This window comes from Anguilla rostrata, chromosome 11 (assembly GCF_018555375.3).
Source record: "Anguilla rostrata isolate EN2019 chromosome 11, ASM1855537v3, whole genome shotgun sequence".
In the NCBI taxonomy this organism is placed as follows: domain Eukaryota; kingdom Metazoa; phylum Chordata; class Actinopteri; order Anguilliformes; family Anguillidae; genus Anguilla; species Anguilla rostrata.
In genome coordinates, this window is record NC_057943.1 from 17,022,210 (window position 1) to 17,049,251 (window position 27,042).

At 39.6% G+C, this 27,042-nt stretch overlaps 2 protein-coding genes across 17 annotated transcripts in view; both read left to right on the forward strand.

The window, feature by feature from the left end:
- LOC135234112 (serine/threonine-protein kinase WNK2-like) overlaps positions 1 to 3,638 on the forward strand; it is a 43,235-nt gene extending 39,597 nt beyond the window's left edge. For all 13 annotated transcript variants that reach the window (XM_064298316.1, XM_064298317.1, XM_064298320.1 and 10 more), the window contains 2 exons: positions 471 to 769; positions 999 to 3,638. In XM_064298316.1, coding sequence (XP_064154386.1) covers positions 471 to 769; positions 999 to 1,343 — 644 coding nt within the window. In that variant the 3' untranslated portion in view covers positions 1,344 to 3,638. The remainder of the gene's footprint in view (positions 1 to 470; positions 770 to 998) is intronic.
- A 675-nt stretch (positions 3,639 to 4,313) lies between these two features.
- On the forward strand, positions 4,314 to 26,768 carry LOC135234113 (inter-alpha-trypsin inhibitor heavy chain H3-like). 4 transcript variants are annotated; one of them, XM_064298331.1, is made up of 25 exons: positions 4,314 to 4,468; positions 5,839 to 6,002; positions 7,854 to 7,958; positions 8,465 to 8,627; positions 8,884 to 8,994; positions 9,170 to 9,295; positions 9,476 to 9,592; positions 9,908 to 10,076; positions 10,514 to 10,636; positions 10,974 to 11,155; positions 11,542 to 11,721; positions 12,013 to 12,152; positions 13,701 to 13,900; positions 14,005 to 14,052; positions 15,325 to 15,354; positions 15,949 to 15,972; positions 17,058 to 17,093; positions 17,467 to 17,517; positions 17,692 to 17,745; positions 17,920 to 17,973; positions 19,893 to 20,012; positions 23,506 to 23,677; positions 24,786 to 24,934; positions 25,548 to 25,632; positions 26,550 to 26,768. In XM_064298331.1, exons 1-25 carry the CDS (start codon positions 4,385 to 4,387, stop codon positions 26,659 to 26,661), a joined length of 2,799 nt encoding a protein of 932 aa, XP_064154401.1. In that variant the 5' UTR covers positions 4,314 to 4,384; the 3' UTR covers positions 26,662 to 26,768. The 4 variants fall into 4 exon arrangements, with proteins under 4 accessions (XP_064154401.1, XP_064154404.1, XP_064154403.1 ...); XM_064298334.1 differs by lacking the exon at positions 17,920 to 17,973; XM_064298333.1 differs by lacking the exon at positions 17,692 to 17,745.
- Positions 26,769 to 27,042: the final 274 nt, after the last annotated feature.

Below are 27,042 nucleotides of genomic sequence, written 5' to 3' on the forward strand. Positions count from 1 at the left end.
TTTCTAGTGCATGGACTGTTTGCTATGAAAATGTCTGTCCTGAAGTATTGATGTGACTTTTTTTTGTATCAGCATTAATGAGTACTGCTTTGTCTCTGTGCTGTGATATTGGCGTGGGGGAGGAGAAGCCCTTTACTGCTGGTTTTGGGCCCTCTCTAGGTCATACTCAGCAATTAATCATTTACATGTTGCCTTACAATAATGTGGATTTTAACCCAAAATGAAACCTAACCAGGCTTATCAATACACCATGGTCAAATGAAACCCGTCATCCAACATCTACGGATGAGCACAAATATCAGATTGGTTTTGCGCTGAAAGTGAGATTTTAAAAAAAGAAATGCTCAGGTCATAGCTGCACAGGGATCTTTCTTGCTGAAGTTGACTGTAAAGAGGGCCAGGCCCAGCAGCCAAGCAGTTGCCTGCAGCCAGAAAACAGGGCAGTGTTTGAGACCCTCTTTGTTCTGCAGGGTCCACTAACAGCAGCGGGCCAGCTGCGGCAGCGTCCAATCACAATCAGCAGCAACATTCAGCAGCGGCAGTGTCCACGCCCCCTCCCCCTCAGCCAGTGGCTGGATTTGCCCAGGTCCAGACCAACAACAGCAACAACAAAAAGGGCACCTTCACAGACGATCTGCACAAGCTGGTGGACGACTGGGCCAAGGAGACGCTCGCGGCTGCACACGCCCGGCCCTCCCTCAACCAGATCAGGCTGCAGCGCCGCTGGCAGGACCTGGAGGTGGGGCCCGCACCCACTGGTGTCCAGGAGGTGAGTGGCGCAGAGGGGTTGCGAGGAGGGACACACGGCTGGGGAAAGATATGAACGTTCCTCTCGTTGAAGCTGAGCCTCTACGCTTGCGGTACAGACAGACAGGCGGGCTGGTGATGTAAATTGTGTGCTGAGATTGATACACAACCTGCATCATACTGTAGAATGTCACACTGTAAATTTGTGAATAAGTATAATGATGCACTCCCCTCCCCCACCCGTTCCCCAGGTGAAGTATAGCCGCCCGTTGGGTGCAGTGACGTACCAGCTCCCCCTCTCGTGTCCGATGACGGCAGCCCTGGCACCCGCCATGCCCCCGCCCATGAGCAGTCACCCCATGGCGGGCCTGCAGCCTGGGTACATGGCGCCTGCTGGCCAGTTCGGAGGAGTGCTGCCCGCGCCCGTGTACGCCTCGCAGTGGCCTGGGATGGCCGGGCCTGTGGGTCCTGTGGGCGTGCTGGGTGCTCCGGGCACAGTCGCGTTCCCCTCCATGGCCAATCCAGGCTTGCAGGTATTCCCTGTGCCCAGGCAAAGCCCTGTCAGCCCTCCAAGTCCAAATATGAGGACTACCTAGCTTCACTCTGCCCTGGTCTAGTGTTTCCAACACAAGGACTGCATATATTCATTCTGTCCAAGTCCCACGTTCCTAACATGCAGGCTACTGGGCTTCACCTACACGTTCAAAGCTTTATTTTCTTGTAAATAACTTGTGTGTGTAAATAAGGTGTGTGTATATAACCCTTGTGTGTGTATATAACCTGTGTGTGCGTGTACATATGACCCATGTGCTGCTGGGTTTGGTCGTGAACAAGCACACAGCCATACTGTACATTGTGTCTTGCAATCACTGTGAAACATTTTCACTAAGAGCCAGCTGTTGCTGTTTGTTTTAGGCCATCGTTTGTCTTTATCGAACTCCGAACACGTCATTACCAAGAAACACTCATTTGGAAAACACTAGCACTGGAAATACTCAGACATTTAGTAGAACTTGAATTTGTATTTAAGGTGAATTACCCTGCAAGAGTGTAGTGCCTTGAACAGTGCTTTTCGGGCTCTCCTGAGAAGAAGCGTGTAAACATTTGAAAGTTTTATTCCATATTGGTTCATGTTATTCTATTTTTAATGCATTCACATTTTTTGTGGTTTTCATTCAAATGTCCTTCTAAGCACTGCACTATAAATACTCTAGATGCTCTTATTTAAAAAATAAAATCATGTGTTTCAGCCATTTTTATCTTGCCACTCCTGTGGAAGAAAATTCTCTGTTCAGAACGACAGTCGCTTTCTGTTTTGGGAAATATCCAGAACTTCTGCTTTCACTTGCTCTCGTCGTCAGGGACATCGTGCTGGTCTGTACACTGGGGAATAGTCTGACTGTAGATGCGTGAGAGAATGTAGCAGTTTGTCTGTGCTGTGCAAGATTTAAGTGCAATTTCAATGATCGACGAAGCTTTGTAGTGGCCTTGCAACAAGCCTTATTAAAAAAAAAAAAAAAGAGCACCAGGATCTTGTTTTGCTTTTGTGTTGAGTTGAACATTTGAGGGGTCACAGGAAAGAAATGCATTTAAAGGTGTATGTTCATTTAGAGCAAAGTTCTGTTTAGGTGGATCTTATTGATCACTTTTGTATTCATTTTTGTTGGGATAACAGTGCAATGATCGGTTATTTAAGAATATAAGTTGCTGATATTTTGTCTTTGTAGCTACACGTAAGCTTACTTTCAATGCTGCTGGTCTGTCCTCTGAATGCGTCCAGAGCGACAGGCTAAAACCAAGTCACACTTTGCCTGGCTGTTACTGACAACACAAATACGCATGATTATACGCACAACATGTCTGGAGGAAGAGTTCTCAATAATATTTACTAACGGACAAAATGACTTTGTGGACCTTTATTAAAGAATGGGTTTGGGTTTTTGTAAGATTTTATGTGAAACAGTGTTATCACTTGGTTGAAACAGGTATGATATGTGTGTGTGTGTGTGTGTGGCAAACTGCAGAGCTGTTGCCGGAAATGCCACAACTTTCATTCCTTCTCACTGAACTCATGCTTTTGACAAAATGGTCGCCAGATGAGTTCTGAATAGAATGCACTGACTTACCACAATCAAAATTCATCCTGTATCGCTTGGTTCACATTCCTTGCACTCAGACACTGTTTGGCCAGTGTAACTGACTTTGCTAAGTCTCCATGCCTCTTTGCAGTAGGGAGGCTCTTTGTTTTTGTCATTGTTTTGCACACCTATGTAATTTGATTGATTATAAAAATAAAAACTAAAGTATGGCACAAAGTTAACAATCGAGGCAATCGCCTGCGCCTGTGTTGACATGGTTTCTTCTTACCAGAAACAATCTGTTATTGACTGACGTGGTCAAAAGTTTGATAACCTCTCTGTCCAAATACCGGGGGAGGTTTGTCTTTCATTCCAGCAGTGACATTTTCTACCATGTGTGGAGAGGCATGTCCTGTTCTGCCAAGCTGTGAATTGTACAGATCTTCTATATCTACTGATGTTACATTTTGTCTTCTGACCCTAGCCTCTACTGTGTATTATTCCATCAATTCGGTTTGAATTAGTTTTTTATATAATTTTTTTTTTTTTGTTGCAGAATCTTCTGCTGTGGCAAAGTACTTTTAGTAATAAGAGATTTCTGTTCTCTCATATCTTCTACTTTACATTCATGTTTGTATGCTTTATGAGCAAACATAAGCGGTTTTCAGAATCACTGATGCGTGCTCTGTAGCTGTGTGGGATTGCTTCTGCCTGTTATAGAGTCTTTTGCTTTTTCTGGCCCGGTCAGCAGCACTCAGTCACAAAGATTGTACATGTTTAAAGAAAGAAATAAACATATTTTGTGCTTGACAATGTCTCGCCTGTGATATTTGTGAAATTGACAACTTTCTCAGCCACACAAACACACACGACTGACTTCTTGGATGGTTGTGGCAATGAAATGTGAGCATCAAAGTTCACAAACTGCATTGTTCAAATATTCAGTAAGGATACTCTTCAGCTGATATTCAAATGGAATTCTTGAGCTAGAATGACAAGTTAAACAAGTTTAGGCCCCTTAAAACTGCTGTGTTATTGTGTGCATTTGCAAATCGTCTGTGGATGTTGTGATACTTTACACTGCTACCTCTTATCATAGAGAAGGGCACGGAAATCTTGTCCGAAGTGGGGGGGCCAAACATGGGGGTAGAAACAAATGTGGAAACTGTCTTTTCACCACTGGACAATTGAATTGACAATTTTAACCAACAAGGTGTCAGCAGAAATCCTTTAAATCCTTTAAACATGTACTATTGGGAAAAGATATTTTGAGCAACAATGGATCATCAAACAAGATATCCAATGTCAACAGGATGCTTTGCATATTGTGGGCTTGCAATTCACTGGCTTGCTCAGCAATAATCTCTGCCTACTGGAAAATATCAGGAAAGACTAAAAGTCTATTGGAAAGGAAATAAACCAAGTCCTGTTTTTATTCCTCGTCAGTACATTTTTTATACATTGTGAATGATTGACAGACTGGTGTGTACTTAGTGTGTGACCTTTTCCTGTGCTATAAAAGATGCATCTTTTGTGGCCCTGGCCATAGCTTTGCTACCATGGGGCCAGTTGTTCAAGGAGTGCTGCTCTTCAGTCTTCTTTTGAGGTCTTCCTCCTCAAGACTAGTGAGGAGAGAGATCACGGTAAGGACATCACTGTGACTAAATTTGAATGTGAACACACCCTGTGGTGTTCCTTTATATGCACCTATGCACCTTGAGAGGCAGTGTGGATGCAGGAATATAGGCACTGTGTGACTGGTCCAGAATCTGCTTGCCTGTACCTGACCTGAACTCCAGCTATCGTCGTGTGAAGGTGAATGCTGACTCTGGATCAGTGGTCAGTGGGTAAAATGTGAACAGTGACAGATTGTACATGTCACAGGCTATATGTTGGAGTGAGCATTGGCAACACATTGTAGGGATCACCAGGTCACTGGGGAAATAGGGACAGAGTTGCTGCAAATTGGTATTCACATTCACAAAGGCACTGTCCTTAGTGTCTACTATGGTGTTACAATATAGAGATGAGAAAATGTTCTGGAAGCAAAATTATCTCCCAGGGGCTTCAGTGGTCCTGTAGGTACTCAGTTTTTCTGTAATTGACTTACTCTTCATAGGTTTCAGTGAGTATTTGTGTCAACATTTTAATGAAGACTAATGGACTGAATGATGACTAGTTGGAGTATGTTACAGGAATCTATGATAGTTGTATTTTGTAAAAATAGATAAATAACAATTTCTTTTTTCAAATGTAAATTCAGAAGTTGTTTTTTTATAAAAAAGAAAAACAAATGATATGTCACAGAATAATCCTCTAATATTAAAAATAAATAGAAGATTAGACTAATTGAAATTAGATACAAATATGTTTCTATTCTAATGGCAACAAGTTGCAAAACCTATTTTCCTATAGTCCAAAGTTCCCTCGGATGTTTACTGCTATTTACTTCTGGTGTTTGTATGTTTATTTTGGGAGCAGGGGAAGCTGGTGGAGGTTGTGGTCAGGGTATTTCACAATGGAAATACTGAATTGGCGGGGTCAATGCGCTGAATAAAACCCGGAACAGCTCTTTTTACTTAAGTCCATGTTCCAAATTTGGGGGTGTTCCAGGTTTTGCAGTTATCCAGCTCACTCCGTAATCCTGCTTAGTGAAACAGGTCCCTGGTCTCCCACAGTTCTTTATCGTCGGTGATTCTGTTCAATGATATTCTCCACTGTAGAATTATTTTTTAATGGTAACTATTACACTCAGTAGATGTTTAAGTCAAGCAATGATTTGTTCTTGTTTCTTTGTCTGCCCACACGTTCTACTATTGCCAAACATGCATAGCCACACACACTTTAGGGACACCTACAGATTCACTCTGTCTGGACAGAGCAAAAGCTGTCCTGCTGAGATGGTACGATGTGCAAGTGCTGTGCATCTTATGTTCAGCCAACAGATGGCAGTATAGTATGTTTTTGTAAGCAGTTGTTCTTCTAATGCTCTTCAAAATTTTGTGTCATGAAGGATAATGACTTGGACATCTACAGCTTCCACATAAAGTCTGTGGTCAGTAGCCGCTATGCTGTGACTGTCATCACCAGCAGAGTTGCTAATCGAGCAAGTGAACCCAGAGAGGTGAACTTCCATGTGGAACTGCCAAAATATGCCTTCATCAGCAAATTCAACATGTGAGTTCTCTTTCATGGGTCTCCTCTTCTATGTCTCTTTTCAACCTTCGCTGTGTCCTCGCATTCACTACCCCCTCTCTCTTCCTTCCTGTAACCGCCTCTGTATCCTCTTGCTCTCTCTTCATTCTACCTCACCTTTCTCTGGCTTTCTCGTGCTTTCTAACATTCTCCTTTTGATCCTCCCTCCTATCATCCATTCCATCCTATTTACTTCCCATATTTCTCTGTTTACTCTCTCACACAGCCCCCTAGGTACGTGCCCTATCGAGCACTGACACAAATTAACTGAATGAAAACCTACATCTTGACTATATACTTTGTTGGTATATTAACAGTGCAAATGAATAGTTACCTGAAAAATTGTATAATCAAGCTCGCTAAGGAGCTCCAGTCATTCAGAGCTATCTTATGTAAGGCCATGGTGCAGTAGGGATACAAGTGAAACATTTTCCCTTTTCTCCCTCTGTCCTAATTTAAATGGGTATCTTTTCTCCCCCAAAAAAGTTGTAGCGCCAAATTGTGTTATTATTAACAAGCTGAAATTAAGGAGGCCAAAGACAACAATGAATGAGTGGGCATAATGATGGTCATCTACAAGTGGTCATTGGCATCATATATGGTCATCCCCAGCAGCCATACCACCCTGTACCCTTCTCATGTCAAAGCACTGAACTAGAACCTGGGAGGAAGACTATCTTGAAAAACAAAATTGCTGCAGAAATAAGTGTTTGTGGGCCAGTAGGGGGCACTCTTGCCCCTGGACCAAATAGAAAATCCAATGGCACCGTGATCAGGCATAGTGCTGTAGAAGGAGCTGTCCTTTGGATGAGACGTGAAACCTTGGTTCTGACTCACTGTGGTCATTAAAGATCCCATGGCATGAAAGAATTAGGCTGTTAACCGCAGCTGGCCATTGGATGTCCCCCATTCTTTATTATCATTTCCACCAGGCGAGTGCCTGGAGGGGATTATGCGTTTGGTCCTGTGTGTGTGTGCGCGTGTGTGTTTGTGTATCTGTCTGCAGCTAATCTCGCATACTACTGGGCCGATCAGCCTAATACTTGTTGTGCATGCTGACAGCAGGCTAAGAACCTGAATTCTCAAATATTTAGCAAATCGGTCAACGACAAGTATTTTATTTGAATTAATTTCCATCATTGTCCATTGAAATACATTGAGCGCTAACCCCTCACTCCTCCTAACCGGCCAGCAGGGGCCGCAAGTGGTCAACAACTGCTTCCATTTGGAATGAAAGACCAGCGATGTAAAATGTCAATTTCAACGTTAAAATGCCAACAAAAAAATGCGCCAAGTAACGGTGTACATTAATGATGGAATCTTTGGCAATTATTTTGTTAGAATTTTATGTTGAAATTGATCTTTTACATCGCTGGTCTTTTGGAATTGTTCCTGTCCAGATTGTTCCTGTCCAGATTTGCAGCGAAAGTGCCAGACTAACGTCAACGTTAACTCTGTCTAACACATTGTGGCTGATATGAATGAAATTAGCTAACATGTCACCACCTTTAGCATTGCTTCACTGAATCGGCATTTTTGGGATTTTCAGTGGCACATGGTAAAAACGTATAATATTGTATTTGTCTGGTTCTATTGATTGTGTAGTCTCTATTGTTGCATCAGCAAAGCTAACACGCCTGGCGGAGATCTGCACTCTACTGAGTGCACTCTACTAGTATATTTATGTTACACATAATAAGGCTCCCCAGTTGGTAATTAATAGTAAATATACTTTTTTTGTTGTATTATACATTCCATTCAATTAATATTATTCAAATACTATCATTTTAACATGAGGCCTCCAAACTCTTCTGTGCATTGTGTATGGTGCAGGACCATTGATGGGAAGTCGTACAGTGGAGTGGTGAAGAAGAAGGAAGAGGCACAGCAGCAGTACAGCCAAGCAGTCTCACGTGGTGAAAGTGCTGGCCTGGTCAGGTAATACGGCAGTATACGTTAGAAGGTGTGTCTGTACTGTCTTTCTGGTATCCCTGCAGAGGCCATTTGGTCCCTCCAGCTCTGTACATATGATTTGTATCCAAAATAAAATATCTGGCCTGGTGTTATCAATCCTTACACTCCTGCCAGGCCACTCGACTTCACACCCACTGACTGCCTTACTGTTCTTTCCCTAAAGAAGCTCTCCTCTTGATCACATGATGTGTGTCTCTTCTACTCTGGTCCCCCAGAGGTGGAATGAGCTCACAACTACAATCAGGGCTGCAGAGTCACTGCCATCTTGAACCACCGACTGAAAAACACCTATTTAATCAAGACCTTGGCTCCCCACATGCAGAGCTCTAAACAGTTCACAGGGGTTTACTACATGTACCTTTTTGTTAGATGTAAAAGAGTATCCACTATGTACACTGTACACACTTGTGTGGGTTGCTCTGGAAAAGAGCTTCTGTTAACGGCTGAATGTAAATATAAGTGCATCTCAGTGCAGTCGGGCGAACGCTGGAGGAATTCAAGACTTCAGTGACAGTGGCTGCACACAGCAAAGTGACGTTTGAGCTGACCTATGAGGAGCTATTGAAACGACGGCTAGGGAAGTATGAACTGCGGATCAAGGCCCAACCAACACAGGTTGTCAAAGACTTCAAGGTGAGACTGTGAGGGTGATGGAGGGTGGGGAAGAGATGTGGACATGGGTGGGGACAGGACTAGGCAGGAAGAATGAAAGTGGCAGATAGATGGAGGTTAAGATTTATCATGTTTCATCTTAATTATCTGAGCGACCACATAGTGTACTCATTTGAAAGATTTTAAATTTGAAAAGATTAGCATCTTTACCTTGATTCTATGGTGAAGGCTCAGCTGCCACTGAGAGTCCCACTTGTCTTTGGCTCTTTTTATAAAGATTGATGTGCACATAATTGAACGCCAGGGAATCCGCTTCCTGGAAACCCAGGGGGGTTTGGCCTCCAATGATCTGGCAAGTGCTGTCAGCACCAATGTGACTGATAAAGAGGTATGGCCATGATGAAGGAGAGTAAAATAATCTTTCACGCGTAATTGTTTTTATGGTCTGGAAAAATAGTCTTATTTTCTCCATCTCCTTTCCACTGTCAACCAATCTCCTCTAATCTATCCAATCTCCACCTCCCCCCACCTCCCTTATTTCTTTCAATCCTACCTGCCCCCAGGCCCTGGTGCATTTCTCCCCATCTCATGAGCAGCAGCAGTGTCCTCACTGCAAGGACATGGGGCTGAGTGGAGAATTGATTGTTGTCTATGATGTGAACAGACCAAAGTCACAAGGAGAGCTGCAGGTACAGCTATATGTGCTCCCAGGCTCAAGCTGAGCTTCACATGATCTGCACTTTTCACCAGTGTTTTTTCAATACAGATATTTGCAGCACATGAACCTGAGCTCACTCTCGCCATGCTATTTCCCTGCCCTTCCATCTCACCATCTTGCACTTACCTGCTTGTCTGTTCTCTACTTACAGGTGGTGAATGGATATTTTGTGCATTACTTTGCTCCCTCTAGCCTCTCACGATTTCCCAAAAATGTTGTCTTCATTATTGACCAGAGTGGCTCTATGCGTGGGACAAAGATTCAGCAGGTAAGTTGCTCCACTCTGTTCAGAGTTTCAGTCTGTCCATCAAGCTGTGATCATAGTCCTCTGCATTGGAGTCTGGACATTTATTCTGTCCCCCAGTACATCTGATCTTGAGTAATTCATAAATCAATTTACAACACATTCTGTAACAAAAAATGGTCTTGTCTAACTTTTGAATAATACACTGCCCATTCTCTAAACTTCCAAATATTTTTTTTTAAAAGGTTGTCTGGATTGCTTCATCTCACCTCTGTAAACTAGTCTTATATCTGTCAGGTTTTATGAATGTCAGTTCAATGGTTCCCTGTGAATTTTCAGACTCGAGAGGCAATGTTGAAGATTTTAGATGATCTCCACAAAGAAGATCATTTTGGCCTGATCACCTTTGATGGTGAAGTGACTTACTGGAAAGATAACTTAGTTCCTGTGAACTCCGATTACCTGGCATTGGCACGCATTTTTGTGGAGAACATCAAAAGTAGAGGAAGTAAGAAAGTTTGTGTGACACCTTACTTTAAATTGGGGTTTCTACATCATTTAAAAGCCTTTATATGTACTCATTTGACAACAGTGCCGTGGAAACTTTAGTCTGTGTCAGCACAGAAAGCAATCAGTCAAAAAAATTTTTTTTATATATTACATATATTAGAACGTGCAATATTAAGAGTAAATTATTTTATGTAAAATATGCTTTTTGTTTGTGTGGAATATGATTGTACTTCTTGATGATTTCATAGTTATGTGAAATCCTTTGCCTTTTAAAATGATGTTTACCTGTAAACATTTTAGAATGCAAATTTTGAGTTTCAATTTATTTAGCCAGCTTGCTCCTACCTAGAGCAAGCAAGTAAAACAAGCTGAATAATCTACAACCAATTTAAAAGTCCATCCTGCCATCTAAAATCCTTTGCATTATCTGTGTAGGCACAGATATCAATGAAGCAGTTCTGAAGGGGGTGCAGATGTTGTCCATATTTGACGAGTCCCACCCTCAAGAAGAAAGTACTTCCATTCTCATCCTGCTTACTGATGGAGACCCCACCTCAGGTGCCAAATACACTGTCTACTGAAACACTGACCATCACACTGTATGGTAACATGCAGAAAGACTTACACACTGATATACTAGTTGCATATTCACATGCTGATGGACTGCGACACTGCTAACAGATATAAGGGTTTGGAGTTTGTGACTACATTCTACTCCTGTCTGAACATGGTAACGGCATCTGTGTCATTCACTGACTAGTCAAAGCACCTCTTTGCCTCTCACAGTGGGTTGTTGGTGACATTTACATTTAAGCTTGGAGGCGGGGTTTATGAGGATGCTTCCCACTCATACTACAACCTGTGACTCATGCTAATGGTGGCCTTGTTCACTTAGGAGTGACCAATCTGAATGAGATCCAGAACAATGTTAGGGAGGCCATCCGAAAGAGATATACACTGTACTGCCTGGGGTTCGGCTTTGACGTTGACTACAAATTCTTAGAGAAGATATCGCTTCAGAACAATGGCCTGGCCAGGAGGATCTATGAGGATTCGGATGCAGCCCTGCAGTTGCAGGTATTGTCACTTGTTGAGGTCTTGTTAAGTGATTAACCCCCTGATGGACACATTCCATTTGACTTAAATTACTATACTGTAGTGTGTCTTGTTTGTTTGTTTACCTTGATTAAATGGTTGGATAATTAGCTGTATGGTCCAAAGCCATTGACAGGTAATTCTCAAATTCCTAAATGAATCTCATGCAATAGGTGGCATGTCATGTTATTTAAAATAATTTGGAATAAGGTTTTTAAATAATCTCTGTTATCATAAATTGAATCATTACATTACAATCATCATTACTGATGGTAACTAAATGTTTTGCACTTTGAGGCTACAACATTGCATCACTGGTTTAAATGTCATGTAGAGTGTGTGGGAAATGTGTGTACTTTAAATGGCAGGGTTTCTACGAGGAAGTGGCTACTCCTCTCCTGCTCGATGTCCAAATGCATTACACTGGTGTCTCCAATGTCACCTACACCAGCTTTGGCCAGTACTATGATGGCTCAGAGATTGTGGTTGCTGGTCAAATTAATCACAATGATCTGGAAACATTCACTGCTGAAGTCAAGGCTAAAACGGTGAGAGACATGTGTTTTCACTCAGCGCTGATGAATCTCATGTGAACAATGGACACAATATGAACAACCATTTTGGGTCACTCCTGCACACCTTTCACTTTCACCCCACCACCCAAATGTTTTTAATGTTACTGCCAATTTAACTTAAACTTTATTTATGTTGCTATGAGATCTTTTCTATAATTTTTACCAACATGTTATTTAAATGACTTGTTTCCAAATTAATTTTTGTTCATGTTCATAATGGGGGGTTTGAAGCTTAGAATGTACCATAATTCTACTCTTCTACAGAAAGGAAATGACTCAGTATTCCATGAAGTATTTACCAAGAGTGAAAGAGATGCTTCCAAGGCTCTTGACCACTACATCTTTGAGACATACATCCAGAGACTGTGGGCATATCTTTCTGTACAGCAGCTACTGGAAAGACTGTGAGTTTCCATCTTAAAGCATGATTGTTTCTGTAAGTGTGAGCGTGAACGTGTGTGTGTGTGTGTGTGTGTGTGTGTGTGAGAGAGAGAGAGAGTGACCCTTTTCTGCATCTATACAGTGAATAGACAGTGAGCTCCATAATGTTTGGGAAAATGGCTTCACAGGTGTTTCTGATTAGTCTGGTGAGTTCAATTGCTTCCTTGGTGCAGATAGTATCTTGTCTGGATTCTAGGCTTTTGATTGCCTTTGGAGTCTGTTACTGCCGTTTGTCAACACGAGGAAGCATCTTATTTGCTCAAGTTCAACAAAATCCATCCAAACTCATTGGACAGTGCTTCATCCTACAGAAAGACAATGATGCCAAGCATACTGCCAAAGCAACAAAGGAGTTTTTTAAAGTCAAAAACTGGAAAATTCTTAACTGGACAAGTCATTCACCCAAACTGAATCCAAATGAACATGCGTTTCATACGCTGAAGAGAAAACATAAGGCAGCCAACCCTCAAAAAACAAGCAGAAGCTGAAGATGGCTGCAGTACAGGCCTGGCACAGCATCACCAGAGAAGATACTCAGCACCTGGTGATGTCTATGAGTCACAAACTCTGAGCTGTCATTGCATGCAAAGGATAGGTGACAAAGTACTAAACATGAATATTTTCATTTACATAACATTAATACACTATATGATCAAAAGTATCTGGACACCCCTTGATTTGGGGCTTTTTATGGTTGGGCTTCATACCTTAGTTCTAGTAAAGGCAAATTTTCTTGCTACAGCATAAAATCACATTCTAGATGATTCTGTGCTTCCCCTAAATTTTGGGGAAGGCCCTTTCCTGTCAGCATAGCAATGGCCCCAGGCACACAACGAGGTCCATATAGAAATGGTTTTGTCAAGAATGGTGTGGAAGAACTTGACTGGCCTGCACAGAGCCCTGACTTCAACCCCATCGAACCCCTTTGGGATGAATTGGAACGGCGACTGCAAGTCAGGCTTTAACGCTCAACATCAGTGCTCGAACTCACTAATGTTCTTATGGCTGAATGGAAACAAATGCCTGCAGCAATGCTCCAACATCTAGTATAAAGCCTTCCCAGAAGTATGGTGGTTCTTATAGCAGCAAAGGGTGGACCAACTCCATATTAATGCCCATAATTTTGGATGTGGTGTTGGATGTCTGGTGTCCACATACACTTGGCCATGTAGTGTATGTCCCAAATATTATTGTGCTCTGAAATAGGGGAGGCTATGTACAGTTTATGAAATGCTCTATTTTCTATATGGTGAAAACAAAATGTATGAAAATACCCTTTAAGAAATCTGAGAATGTACAATTTAACCACGTGTGAATTGTTTGATTACAAATCAAAAATTGTGGAGTACAGAGCCAAATCAAAAAAAAGTATTAGTCCCAAACATTATGGAGCTAACTGTGTTCCAGTCTCATAGAACTGTAGTATGTGAAAGGTAGTCTCTATCCGTCCTTTCGTACTATGGTTTGTGCATCAGCACATTGTGTCTTTGTGTGTATTTTGCCGACTGCAGAGTGCTGCTCACAGAGGAACAGCAAACAGCTGTCAATGAGCAGATCCTGGCCCGCTCACTCGACTACAGCTTTGTGACCCCACTCACTAGTATGGTGGTCACAAAGCCCGAGGGTGAGGACCCTCATGTGGCCCACAAACCCAAGGAAGAGAAACCATTAGAGCGAGCATTTCCAGTCTCGAAGACTGCAGGTAGACGCAGTAAGTCCTCCACTCATCGTCTCTACTTGAACCATTGCACCATTACCTCTGTGCAGGTACAGATAAATTATGAAGTGACTTTACTGCCTCTTTCCATCCCATAGCGTATTCGCGCTTGAGAATTTCATCGCGGCCACTACCGACAGGGCCACGTGAGTGAAATTAGATATTTATTTATTTTGGAATTTCATAAAAGACTGTTAACATAAACCAGACTGAAAATGGCCATGTAGCCCCTCTGTTCAATTGTACTTCTATTTATAACACTGACATACCTTGAATTATATATCCAACTGCCGTGTTATCAGTAATTGGACTGCATCAGTCCTATAGAACTAGTGGGCAGGTCTGCACGTAAGGGGGAAATGGGAAATCTTTTAGGCCCTATGACTGGAAAGGTACCCAATAGAGGACACTGACAGTGCCAGCCCATTCCCCAATCGCACCCCTGTCTTTTCTTGATGTTCATATTAAGATCAATCAGAAATAGTAGTGGACAAAAACTTAATTTCACATTTGTTGTGATTCTTTTTGTTCCAGCTTTATAATTAAGTACACCGATTATTTTGATCAAGTCTCATTATTTAATCTAATGAAATTGACAGAAAAAGGCATTGTTTAATCTTTATTTTTTATCAGTTGAAGGACCCAAATCTTATAATGTTTTCTCAATATGTAGCATGAGATATCAAAAGTGGGTGGATTGCAAACAGTTTAGGCTGGTGTTCTGTGAGCACAGATATATTCAAATTGTTGCATCTGTATTTCCGCACACTATATTAAAATGAATCCCAGAATCTGGATGTGAAAGATATCCGAAGTGATAGTGCCACATTCAGCCAACATTAGGCAAGCAGTCAGTGTGGAAAATCAGCCATATGAGCTTTGCCAGTCAGCGATGGCTTGGTATAGTTTGGAAATGTTTTTCTTGGTTGTACATATAGAATTTCAGTCAGTAATTGAAAATTTTTTTAATTTGAGCCAATCTGTTATTAGGCTGAAAAAACTGGCAATTGCGGCTGGTTACATGTGGTTGGATAGATGGGCCATGCCCTTTACAGCCAATTAGGGTGCATTTGGGACATAGCAAGAAGCCTGGCTAAGGCTGTGAACCATCGAACTAGACAGAATGCATAATATAGGGGTAAACACCAGTGTAATGCAGACAACAAATCAAATAGCTGTACTGATGTGGCTATGATTTGAAGAGAAGGGGGAATCATTTATTGCAGCAGTCATTCCCTTTCTCATAGACCTGTGCAGAGCAGCTAATCACTGAGCTATATCTTCAGACTTGTCCAGGCGAGGAGGCATAGCCAGGCATATAACATGGCCAAAGAATGTCCTTGATACTAGAATTTAACAAGCACATATAGGTGCAAATAAATGACTAAGAGACTGTTCTGTCTCTCTAAATCCACCAGGAGATTACGGTATGCTTGTATCCGAATCGCGTGAGTACAGTTTACTTTGCCAGTATTGAAATGAGTGAATAATCTAATTCCTCCAGGATATTTACTTAATTGCACTAATTAGTTATTTGCAACGTATTTCTCTCTCCGTGATCTGGGCTTGAAATCACAGCGTATGCCTTCCTAACAAATCCAGTTTGTTTGTCCCTCATACATGTGCATGCTTATCACACAGTTCTTTCTAGACAGTGTTATACATAGCATTAGGTCCCATAAGAGTACATAAACAAGCTCAGCTGGTTGTGTCACTCTAAAAGGGGAGACTTTACTCTCCTTATTGGCCTACTGTCAGAAACCCACAGCATTCAAAAACCTATTTATGCTCCTATTTGGACAAATTCAGTATGTCTGACAGCCACAGAAAGAAAATAAAATGTTAGCTAAATTTAATTAATGGACAAATTAGGTGAAAAGTAAAAATAATATTGCCCGCATGAATACTGTTTATGAAATTCTGGCAGCATACTGAATGCTTTACTGCATATATAGTGCCATCCAAAATGATTTAATTAATTTTGTTTAACATTTTTTCCAAAAAGTGTTATAATTAATCCCATTATTTTCGTTTTTTTGTAGATCCGTCAATCCATGGTAATCATGGTAAGCATGTGTGGTTCTCAAAATCAAATACCAAGAAAAAAAAATCAGGGGGGAGCTGAGAGTTAGTTCAAGCAGAGCTTCAGTCTGAGCATGAACTTCAATGTGGATGCATTTGTACAGTCATAGACTGATAATGTCATTTTGTACATTGCTTTGGATAAAAGCATCTGCTAAATAAATGTAATGTAATGTAATAATGATAGCATTTCAGGCCTTTATAGCTATATTAGTTTTATTTGTAAAGTTGATAGTGTTCAGCATGTGCCATTGATTTAAAACAAGTTTATTACTTGTGCAGTATATTCAGACATTGCTTCTCTTGTGTTGGCCTCACAGAAGAGCCTACTATTTAATAATTACAGTACACTCAGTTATTAGTGCAGGTGGTATTGTAGCCTATTTTGTTTCTGTGGCTTAACAACCCACATTGCAAGTATTTTGTTTTTGTTGAATTTGGCCAAATTATGTGTATGAAATGCTGTCTTTGCTTTTAAACAGACAAACATACTCTATGTATTGGCAGCACAATCTGATTTGAAGGTCTACACACTTTATGTTCTTGAAAATTATACCTCAAGGAAAATGTATGTCTCATTCCAGCAATATGACACCCACAAGGAACAACAATTTGTACACATATTGCTTGCATAAAGTTGTAGATTTATAAATCGCAACAATGGTGTGGATTTAAACATATACACAGTTTACAATTTAGTCTATGCATATGAATGCAATTTTTCTTGCATAGATTTCATTAAAATATACTGTGATAGATAAGAGGAAAGGTTGAGTTGAGGACAGTTCCCATGGTGGCACAAATATTCATGCTTGGATTTTAAACATATATACAGATATACAGTACTATGCAAATATTAAAGCTGGATCAACATTTACCTTTAACATAAATGGATGGATTTAGGATCAATGAATTGTACTGAAATGATGACACCCCTTATAGAAACCATGTGCTTTTAAAAAATATTTGTACAAATGCAACATGGGAAAACATTTCTACCAGTTTTTGCTGGGGACCAGGGTGGCACAGATATTCAGGCCTGGATGTTGAACTTTTGTGACATGTTTAGGTAAATCGAGGAGCCATCCTGTTATGCAAGAAGCGGGTGAGTCAAACACTCTTTTTGCAATATTAAATTAACATGTATTAATTTACTCATATCCTTTCTCTTCAGTGCTGTGGTATAGAGATTGTGCAAAAGCTACAACTGAATCAGCATCTACCTTTAACATAAACACAAGTGTGAATTATTTAATATGCATAAGAACTGTCGCTGGTTTCAGTTGAGGACAGTCCCCAGGGTGGCATGGATATTCATGCTTGGATTTTAAACTTTTAGGACATTTTTGGTACTAATAAGATTCAGAGTAACTGCAATAAGATAAAGCGTCTTTGATTATTCAGTAAATATATTATTTTAATGTAATGCATGTTTTGTTCTATTTAATTGTTTAACTTACCTTCATTGCTTTATTCAGATCTACGCATTGCAAGAGTCATTGCAGCTGAACCAGTCCAGACCTCACGCTGTGAGTCAAACACTTTTTTGCAATATTTAAGTAAAATGTATTAAATGATCATAACAGAATGGCATTTAAAGAGAAAAAGAGAGGGTTGGTGCCCAGGGAGGTCATGGAGAAGGCTGCAGATTTGAATGTTTTGTTATATTTAATTGTTTAACTTACCTTCATTGCTTTATTCAGATCAACACATTGCAGAAAGTGTCACTGCAGCTGAACCAGTCCAGACCTCAGGCTGTGAGTCAAACACTTTTTTGCAATATTTAAGTAAAATGTATTAAATGATCATAACAGAATGGCATTTAAAGAGAAAAAGAGAGGGTTGGTGGCAAGGGAGGTCATGGAGAAGGCTGCAGATTTGAATGTTTTGTTATATTTAATTGTTTAACTTACCTTCATTGCTTTATTCAGATCAACACATTGCAGAAAGTGTCACTGCAGCTGAACCAGTCCAGACCTCAGTCTGTGAGTCAAACATTTTTTTGCAATATTTAAGTAAAATGTATTAAATGATCATAACAGAATGGCATTTAAAGAGAAAAAGAGAGGGTTGGTGCCCAGGGAGGTCATGGAGAAGGCTGCAGATTTGAAGATCAGAGACACTAGATTGTGTTTAAAACCATCTACATGTTGTGTCCTTTTGGGGAGACCTGGCTTAGGAATTTGAAATGATGTTTTAATATTTTTAAAGAAATTTATTTAACTCATCAACGTGTTTGTTTTTAATGTCAAATGTGCTCAGATTTGTTGGCTGCATTGACATTGCCTCATCTTCTGGATTACCCAAGTGATTCATGGAAAAGGAACTCCCACCTGGTCACAGGCATTTATAATAAGCATGCATCGGATTGGTCCGTATGATAGGCTATTTGCTTTGTAAAAGCTTATCTGGGCATTAAGAAACTAGCAAAAGCGGCATTATTCATCAAATTTGGACATTACCACAACTCACTTCATGGTAATGTTATGTTTAATGTTTATGCCCAGTCTTTTTTCAAGAATAAAGCCCAGTGTTTCATATTCTGAAGATGTGTCTGGTTTCACGTTACCATTGAAAATGTGTTTTCTTGATTAACATTAGTTTGCCCAGAAAAAACCTGCGTGCACACAATATAGGGCGCTTTCATTTACCGTTACGATTATTCCGCACCTGTGTTACAATGATGCGACTAGGTGGCATGAATGTAACATTGGCTTACCTGTACTTTGGTTTTAGTTGTATCCGACTCGATTACATTATGGATGTCATTGAAACAGCCAATGATTACTTTCATGTCAGAGCAGTTTGTAGTAAAATTTTATAGTGCTAGGCTAAATATTTTCTGAGTAAATGAGTAAAATCCTTTTTTTACTGACTCTCCCTTACATATATCCTGCAGGAGCAACTTCGTTTAGCGCAGTAGTCTCCGTGAAACATAATATGTCAAGGTTGAAGTCAGTGATAAACCCGGACAGGACCATAGCTTTGTCATTCACCAATCTCGTGCTGAAAAGAGCTACAGTATATTGCTGGTGGCGAACGTAGGTGCATTAGATGTAGGTGCATAGCCGAAGTCTTTACTGAGAAGGGAAAACAAGTCAACGCCTCTGTTATTTTCTTGAGTTATTGGTTTGACTTGGCTTTGCTTTAAGCAGGTCAATATCTTGTAGAATTTGCATTGGTGCTTTATGAACAATCATGACTGATAATTATTTAAGCTGGTACTGAAAAGATTTGAAAACATTCAAATATTTTTTATATTATTTTTAGAGGGAATTATAAATGTCAATTTTATGTTCCATCTATATACTTTAGGGAGAACATAGCCTGAAAACATTATTATGAACAGCAGTATTATGATTGTTTGGGTTCACATTTCATGCCTTTTCCTAATTTGGAATTCCGAATCATGCTCACACTGCAAGGCTCATTGTAACCTCTGTTGCCAATTCAGGAGAGTGCAGACATGGCTACACTAGAGCCAGGTGTGCTTCGTTTTGTGGGATTTCCAGTCATAATTAAGACTAGCGTGGTCCAAATTTGATACTAGTCCGTATTCGATGCAGTGGGACCCCAGTGGGACACTAGTGTCTTAGCAGGTTGAAGCACCCAGCTACTTGGACTAATTTTTAACAACCAAATAATTTAGCGTCATTCATTTGTTTCACTGTGTTTTGTAGATGTCTATATTTTATGTCTTTCAGGTAAATCCAGTGCATTTTAAAATGAATTTATCTATCAGTAAAACCATTTTTGGTGTTAACAAACAAGCTGACCGTGTATTCACTTTCAGTTTTTCCAGTTTACACTTTGCAATGTGATTTTTAAAAATATGTCCATTATGTGCTTATCCTCTATGCATGCTAATGATGATAATCTTCAAGTCATTTCTCCCCTGCCACAGTGTTAAAAGTCCTTCTGCCTGCCCAGGACCAGAATACTTCAATCTGTTTTAACATTGAGGTACACAAAGATGTGCTTCCCAAGGATCCAGTCTTTAAATTACTGCACGACCCGGCCACAGGTGAGCTGTTTAGCCTGTGTATATTGGGCAGGATCATTCTGCTTTTTAAAAATGTTTTACCTTCATTTACACCATTATTTGGAATTTCCAGTCATATACAGTCACGTTCATGCCACAAGCTCCATAGCCAAAGCAAAAAGAGTGTAGACAACCATGCATTTTGTTCCAAACATTCTCCACGTGAAACTGCCAGGTGCTGAGGAAGAGAGTCACTGCTGAGGGTGTGTCAATCGAGAAGCAGACTGTAATTTCAGTGCAGCTCGTTGCAATTTTCCGGTACGCCTAGTCTGCGATTTGCGCCCTCTCCTCCTGCCTGCTCAGACCATGTCTACGGCACAAATCGCAGCCCAGGATACGACGGATTGCTATTTTCAAGGCTTTCCCATGCAATTTTGCACATGTTCATAACATATTGAAAAGCCAATCAATGGTTTTCGTGGATCATGTGCTGCCTAATTTCACTTTGGTTTAAATCCCACAAGCAGGGAAAATGCATAGTAGTTTGCTTGTATTATTCATTGTCTTTTTTATTATTTTAATGCTTGTATTTATTCCTGTTTATAATTGTTTATGGCTGTTCTTATACTGTGGTCTCTGGGGTACTGTATTTAATTTTTTTTCTTGAATCCATCTGTAATAAGAATGGAAATAAATGCAACTTGAACAATATTTACATTTGAATTAAGTGACTGTTGTTAAAATTATAGCTACGGTGCTGGCACAAATTATGGATAGACTGCACTTATAAAAAGAGTTTGATGATTAATGCAATATTTTGCTCCTTTTTTTGCATAATAAATGTAATACCAACATAAGACAAAAATTGAGAACTAAACTGCACAGTGTTTTCATAATGTGTGCCAGTACTGTATATGCAAGCTACATTAATTAACTGCATTAATTATCTCCTCTCAAGCTAATTTAACATCATCTGGATCTGTTTAATATCAAAGAGACAAAATAAAGTTTAAATATGTGGGCCATGCTATGCGCAGAGACAAAATAATAACCAAGGAGAAAGTCACTGGCAATGTATGCAATCGGCAACATCCAGTTTTTTCCCTTCTAAAGGAATCGCTTTGATCAGTTTAAGTAAAGCCATTGATATTAATTAATGATAGAACTGTGCATTATCATTTTTTCCTTTCATTTGAGCAACAGTTAATTCCGAGTCATTTTACTTCTGTGAACGGGATCACTGCCATTGTTATGGTCTTCGCTGGTTTTATTTTGTTTATCTTGTAAACTTCAAGATACTTTTGTCCTTATTAGTTATAGCATAGCACATTTTAAGCTATTTAGCTACAAGTTTAAAGTGAAATAAATTAAAACAGGGCCATAATAAACGTTGTTTCATTATTGTTTTAAGCAATGTTTTATTATAAATTCTGGCAAAAGAAAATTTGAACAAATTCAAAACAAATTTATCTTTTTTATGAGCTGCACGATTCTCACTCATGGTCAGGAAAATACTAGCATTCACTAGCCACACCCACTGTGCCCAACCGCCATGCCAATGACTACGCCCATGCACCGAGTGACATTGATTCCGGGAAAACAGAGCCCTCAATGTCACGTTTTGATTAGGTTAATCACATACATTAAGTTCACATTGATAGGCACAGTAATGCTTCATAATTAAGTTTGCTGCTGTGTCTCGGACCATTATGAGTTGTCAGTCTCTCTGTCTGGGGCCATGTATGTCACCTACCTCTTTTCTTTTTGTAATCTTAGGGTGAATGTGATGCATTCCTTACAATGTATTTTTCACAATGTGTAATTCAAAAAATCAGTCTTGTTATCGCCTTTTTAGAGCAAGTCCAAAATTATGAACATGATCCACCATCAAATATCCAGTGTCTCCCTCATTGATACAATTGGCCTCATTAACAAAACTTTAAAAAAATGATTCCTACTTTTGTTCTTAAAAATGTTCCTATGAAAAAACAATGTGGGATTTATGACACGTGCAGACCTTTGTTTTTATGCATATCCCCATTGTATGAGATGATGAATGCTGACTGCTTGTAAATTTTATGCACAATCATGCTCATTGTGATTACAATGAAAATGATGAATTCTGGAATGTTCCTGGAAACACACAGTATGCGATCAAATGTGATCATACGCATGTTTTGTGAATGAGGCCCATTGAGTGTGTTTGTTTTGATTTTTGTTTAGGAGCAATATTCTGTCTTTTGCCATTCTAGGTAAACCTAGACATTTGTTTTTTCAGAAGATGAATGATGTATCGCATTCATCATGAAATCATCCCTCGAAATTTCTACTGGTTTTGATTGGAACAAGCATAGCAATCTAGGTAAAATGTTCATTGGTAATAATTCCATTGCCAAGGTCAAGGGAGAGGGAGCTCAAGCTACCAAGATCATCATTCATCTTCTGATTAATGTGGGTATAATAACAAAATATTGGGAAGTTGAGATTTGTCCTTTGAGAGTTCTACCTCTAGATATTTCATATGCAAGGAGTGCCACTTAAAATTTAATCCATTTTCAAGTTGCTGAGAGGGATTACAGTTAGATACCAAGGCCTGAATTTTCTGAATGTTAAGGACATAACCTGAAAATGTCCCATGTATTGTGATATCAACATAGGTTTGCTAGATGCTGGATTTTTCAGAGGGACCAGGACATAATCAGTATATAGACATATCTTGTGTTCTGCACCTCTTATTGTAATTGCCTTTGAGAGCAGATTCCTGTCCAATTGCCTGAGCCAATGGTTCAATAAATGGACTGAAGAGCCCAGGGCTAGCTGGGCTACCCTGCCTACAACCTCATTTCAGCTGCTTCTTTTCATATCACAGCCCACAGGGTTTGCTTGGGCTAGCTTGGGTAAATCTGCTTGCTAAAGCCTGCAGCTTTAGCAAGCAGATTGACCAGCAGGGGTCACCAGAGAATGATGAGACAGATCCCAGCCCACTGAACCATCTGTAATCCTGTGGGATGCTACTGCCAATTATGCATCACCCTGCAGGCTTGATCCCTGGCTGTGAGGCTCATCCATGGCCTACAGCCTACCTCAACAGGATGAGCCACCCCACAGGCCCATGATCAGCCTGCTTACTTCAAATATGGCTTCACTCTGTCATTTTTCAGCACTGCACTTTGTCCTGTGAATTTTCCCTTGAGTTTATTTGGGGTTTATTGCCTATGACTTGTTTTCACCACCTAGAAACCCTTAATTGTCATCATAAACTGTGTCCTTGTCATTTCTCAGCCCAATGTTTTGCTATCCATGATGGATTTGTTACCTTAATTTTTGTCTCATTAATAATTCATGAAGATTCTCCTGTAGTTGCTGAGGATTTTTCCTACTATGCTGGAGTAGGTAGTCAGACCAGCTGATTAGTTGAAAAAAGTAGAGCATCTCTAATATTGAGATTATGAGCTTCAACTGACAGGGGATCGTTAACAAGTTGGGTGTGCATAATAGTGACCACTTAAATCCAAGATCTCTGTTCATTTGATAGGTATTTCCATCAATGGTGAGATGTTAAAAAGGGGGCACTTCCGCAAGATTGGGGTGAACTACAAAGATGAGTGCCACATCAAAGCAGACACTACAGGGATCATGGTGACCAAAGAAGGGAAAGAAAATTTCATCTTCTGGACCGACACAGCCACAAGTCATCACTGTGATGGGTATCTCTTACCTTCCTTACATTCATACACATTGGACAGACAGGGGTGAACACTACAGCAACATGGAGCAGTGGTTTGGGCACTAATGTGGATCAACAGTTGAGGCCATAGTATTTCAATTTTCAGCACAATAATTTACTTAAATCTAAAACTAATTTGGAATCAAGTTTGCGCTGCCTCATTTAGCCTGCATCACAGTGGTACTATATCTGAAGTGGGAGATACTTTCTCAACAAATGTATCTAAACCAACAGTATATTGGTTAAACCCACAAAGAATTATTGCCTTGCTTGAATGTCCAGACAAGTCAAGCAGAAATAGGCACATTCATTCATTATGACATAAGAATCCACATACCAGCCCTTAAAGCACAGATCATTTGACAATCAAGTAGGTGCAAATCTATTACTTTCTAATTAATTCAATGATTTACAGCAAGCAAAAATAATCCTTAAGCAACCTGATAATTGTTCTTTCAGCAGATTCTATAGATTAAATTAACAAACCTCAGAATATAATGAAATGAAAAGATTTATACCTAAATAGCAGATTGTCACAGATATGGAGCTGGGAGCTGTTTTTTCTTCTTGATGGATTGTCAGGCATTTGTCCAGTGCAGAGGCTAATGAGCATATTTGTGCAGTCTTTATATGCAAGTATTTCACTGTAGAAAATAATTTATTACATGTGTTTTATACACATATACATCCACATAAAACCAGCATTAATTTGTTGTACTCTTTCATTAACTGGGGTAATATGCACACAAGTCTCAGCTTCTTCCACCAGCACTAGCTATCGAACAAAAGCACAACATTTTGGGAGCTAATTCTCTAAAACACAGTTGTATGCATAACATGACACATTATTATTTCCTGATGTTCTGGGGTCAGCAGCATTTAAACAGTATTAAACTACCTAATAAACTAGCTTGTAACTAGCTTCCCTATTGGCTAGGATTACAATGCTTAACACACAACTAAATTAGGTATTATGTTACAAAGTATTGCAATGTGTTAGCAATGTACAATAATTCACTGGTGTGGATGAAATGAGTCATCTATTGCCAGAAGTATTCCAACATAAAATCAATTTCTCTACTTTGCAGAGTAACAATTTCCCTGCAGAATGAAGTTCTAAATGTTTCTGTGGGAGATATTAGTGTTAACATCCTACTGCACAAGAATGGCAGAAACAGGTTTTTGTGGCCAGACGTTAGACGGCAAGCACCTATCCCCGGAGCCAAAGGACTACTGGGTAACTAGTGTCTGCGCACTGCCAAGTTCAGTGGAACTCAATCTGAAATGGACACAAACATACTCATCTCCTTCACATTCTTTCACGTACACACATCTTCCATTGCTCTCTCAAATGCAACTCAGATTGATTTGCTCTCTTGTGCACATCCAACTATTCAGTATATTTTATGGTATTTATGTTTTGTAACGGAAATGTCTTAGAATCCCTAGGGAGAGGGAGGGATTGTGAAACATATTCCACATAGTGTTGCCAGATCAGGAGATACCCAATGGGGGAGAGAGGTTTTTATAAAAACATACATCATTGAGTAGCATTGCTTTGGAATACAGCTTCTTTAATTTGTGATTGTAAGTATCAGTAAGATTTCCAATATTCTTTCTTGTAACTTGGCGTAATTTTGATATCAATGCTTTTAATGGCAGGGCTAGATATTGCCAGTTTGAATTAATGACTTATAGACAGTACTTTGTAATTGTGAGTAACTTGGAATTTTTTTATGTTGAAAACGTGTTTTCATCAGATAATGTGTTTACAATGAAAGTACCCTTTAAGGAATGCCAAAAGAATCATGTCACATTTAGATAAGTGTTTTTGGGATTTTGTGTTACAGGCCAGTCTCCTGTGTCATATGTCCTTAAGGAGGCATCACCATTGGTGAGACTGGAAATGCTGGGTAAAGAAGTACAGGGAACAAGGTACAGTTATGTAAACTTTCATGGTGATAAACCCATCTTACAGAATTTTAATAGTATGTAGTGTTTATCCTTTGAGCTTTACAAGTTTTCTGGCCATGTTTGTTTTTTCATTAATTCTAATTTATGCCTCATAATTTCATGTTACTGTTGTCATGCTGTTAAATCTTTTATTACCAATGTAGGTGCAGCATATGGTACTCGAAAAATCAATATACATACAGTATATAGCAGTGAGAGATATGCGAGTTGAGCAGCTTCTGTGGTGATTTTAAATGTTTTACTTTTTTGGATGGACGTTGTGCCTTGTGATTAGTCACACACATGTATTTTTATACATTTCTGCCAGAGGAACATTGTACAAACTTGGTGCTCTTTTATCACACAGCTCATATATAAGAAAGTGAAAGAACTAGATTACACTAGATATTTGAAGTAATTCTGAAGGAGTAAATATGATGAATGTTGTATTTTTGGCATGCACTTAGTTTTGTACAGGAAAGGAGAAAAAAGCAAAAGTATTTACGTTTCAACAAGTAAAAGAGTCAATCACAACATTAACGTTTGTGTTAAATAGATTATTTGAACCCACTCAGTACACTCAGTAAACACATTTCTGTTATACCATCTGATATGTGGCCATCTATCTTATTGGCATGGTGTTTTGGGCTAAATGTTACATTTTTCAGTTCTTAAAAGACTTTACTGTGTTAGGTGCATCATTCATGACTTGCCACAAAATGAAAATGATGTACTACAGAAATTAAATATTTGCCCAAATTTGTTTGTATAATTGAAAAATCAAAAACCATACTAGATCGGCTGAAGCAGCCCTTATTTGTGTAAATGTGTGCCAGTTTTTTTTCTTGCTTATGCTGTGAACCTGTTTGATTCCTTTATGTATTTATGTTTTGTTTCAGAGACACAACGGTGGACTACCGCACTCATGTGAAACCAACAGTGGACTGCTGGCTAGTGCCTTTCAGTGCGGTCGTGCCAGAGCCCCTGTCTGAAATCCTTGGTTCGCTGTAGGAAGTCATGCAATGTTGGACAGCTGCGCAGCTACCACAATTAATTCTGGCTATATGTGTTACAGAATTCTGAGACAATAAATGCAAATGAGTCAAATGTAAACATTATCTTTTGTCCTGGGTTTTCATTATTTGTATAACCTAAATGGATTTCCAAGTTATTAAAATCCTAAATATCCAAACAAAGCTAATAAACAAATACTCTGGCATTGTGTGAGGGGATATAACTGTTTTATCTGACTGAATGCATAGTCTGAATGTCAGGCCAGTGGTGCATCAATACAAGCCATTAGTTTTAACCAACACATTATTGTGAATTTGTAATAAATGAAAAACATGTGAAAGCATTGCTGACCCTCAAGTTTATAATTTTTTTTCTCTC

What these genes read in the sequence shown, in the direction of transcription:
- LOC135234113 (XM_064298331.1), top strand. Translation starts at nt 4,385, where the DNA reads ATGGGGCCAGTTGTTCAAGGAGTGCTGCTCTTCAGTCTTCTTTTGAGG. An exon ending in AGGTTGTCAAAGACTTCAAG is followed by an intron (nt 8,628 to 8,883) that starts GTGAGACTGTGA and finishes CTTTTTATAAAG; the next exon opens with ATTGATGTGCACATAATTGA. An exon ending in ACCAGTCCAGACCTCAGGCT is followed by an intron (nt 17,746 to 17,919) that starts GTGAGTCAAACA and finishes TGCTTTATTCAG; the next exon opens with ATCAACACATTGCAGAAAGT.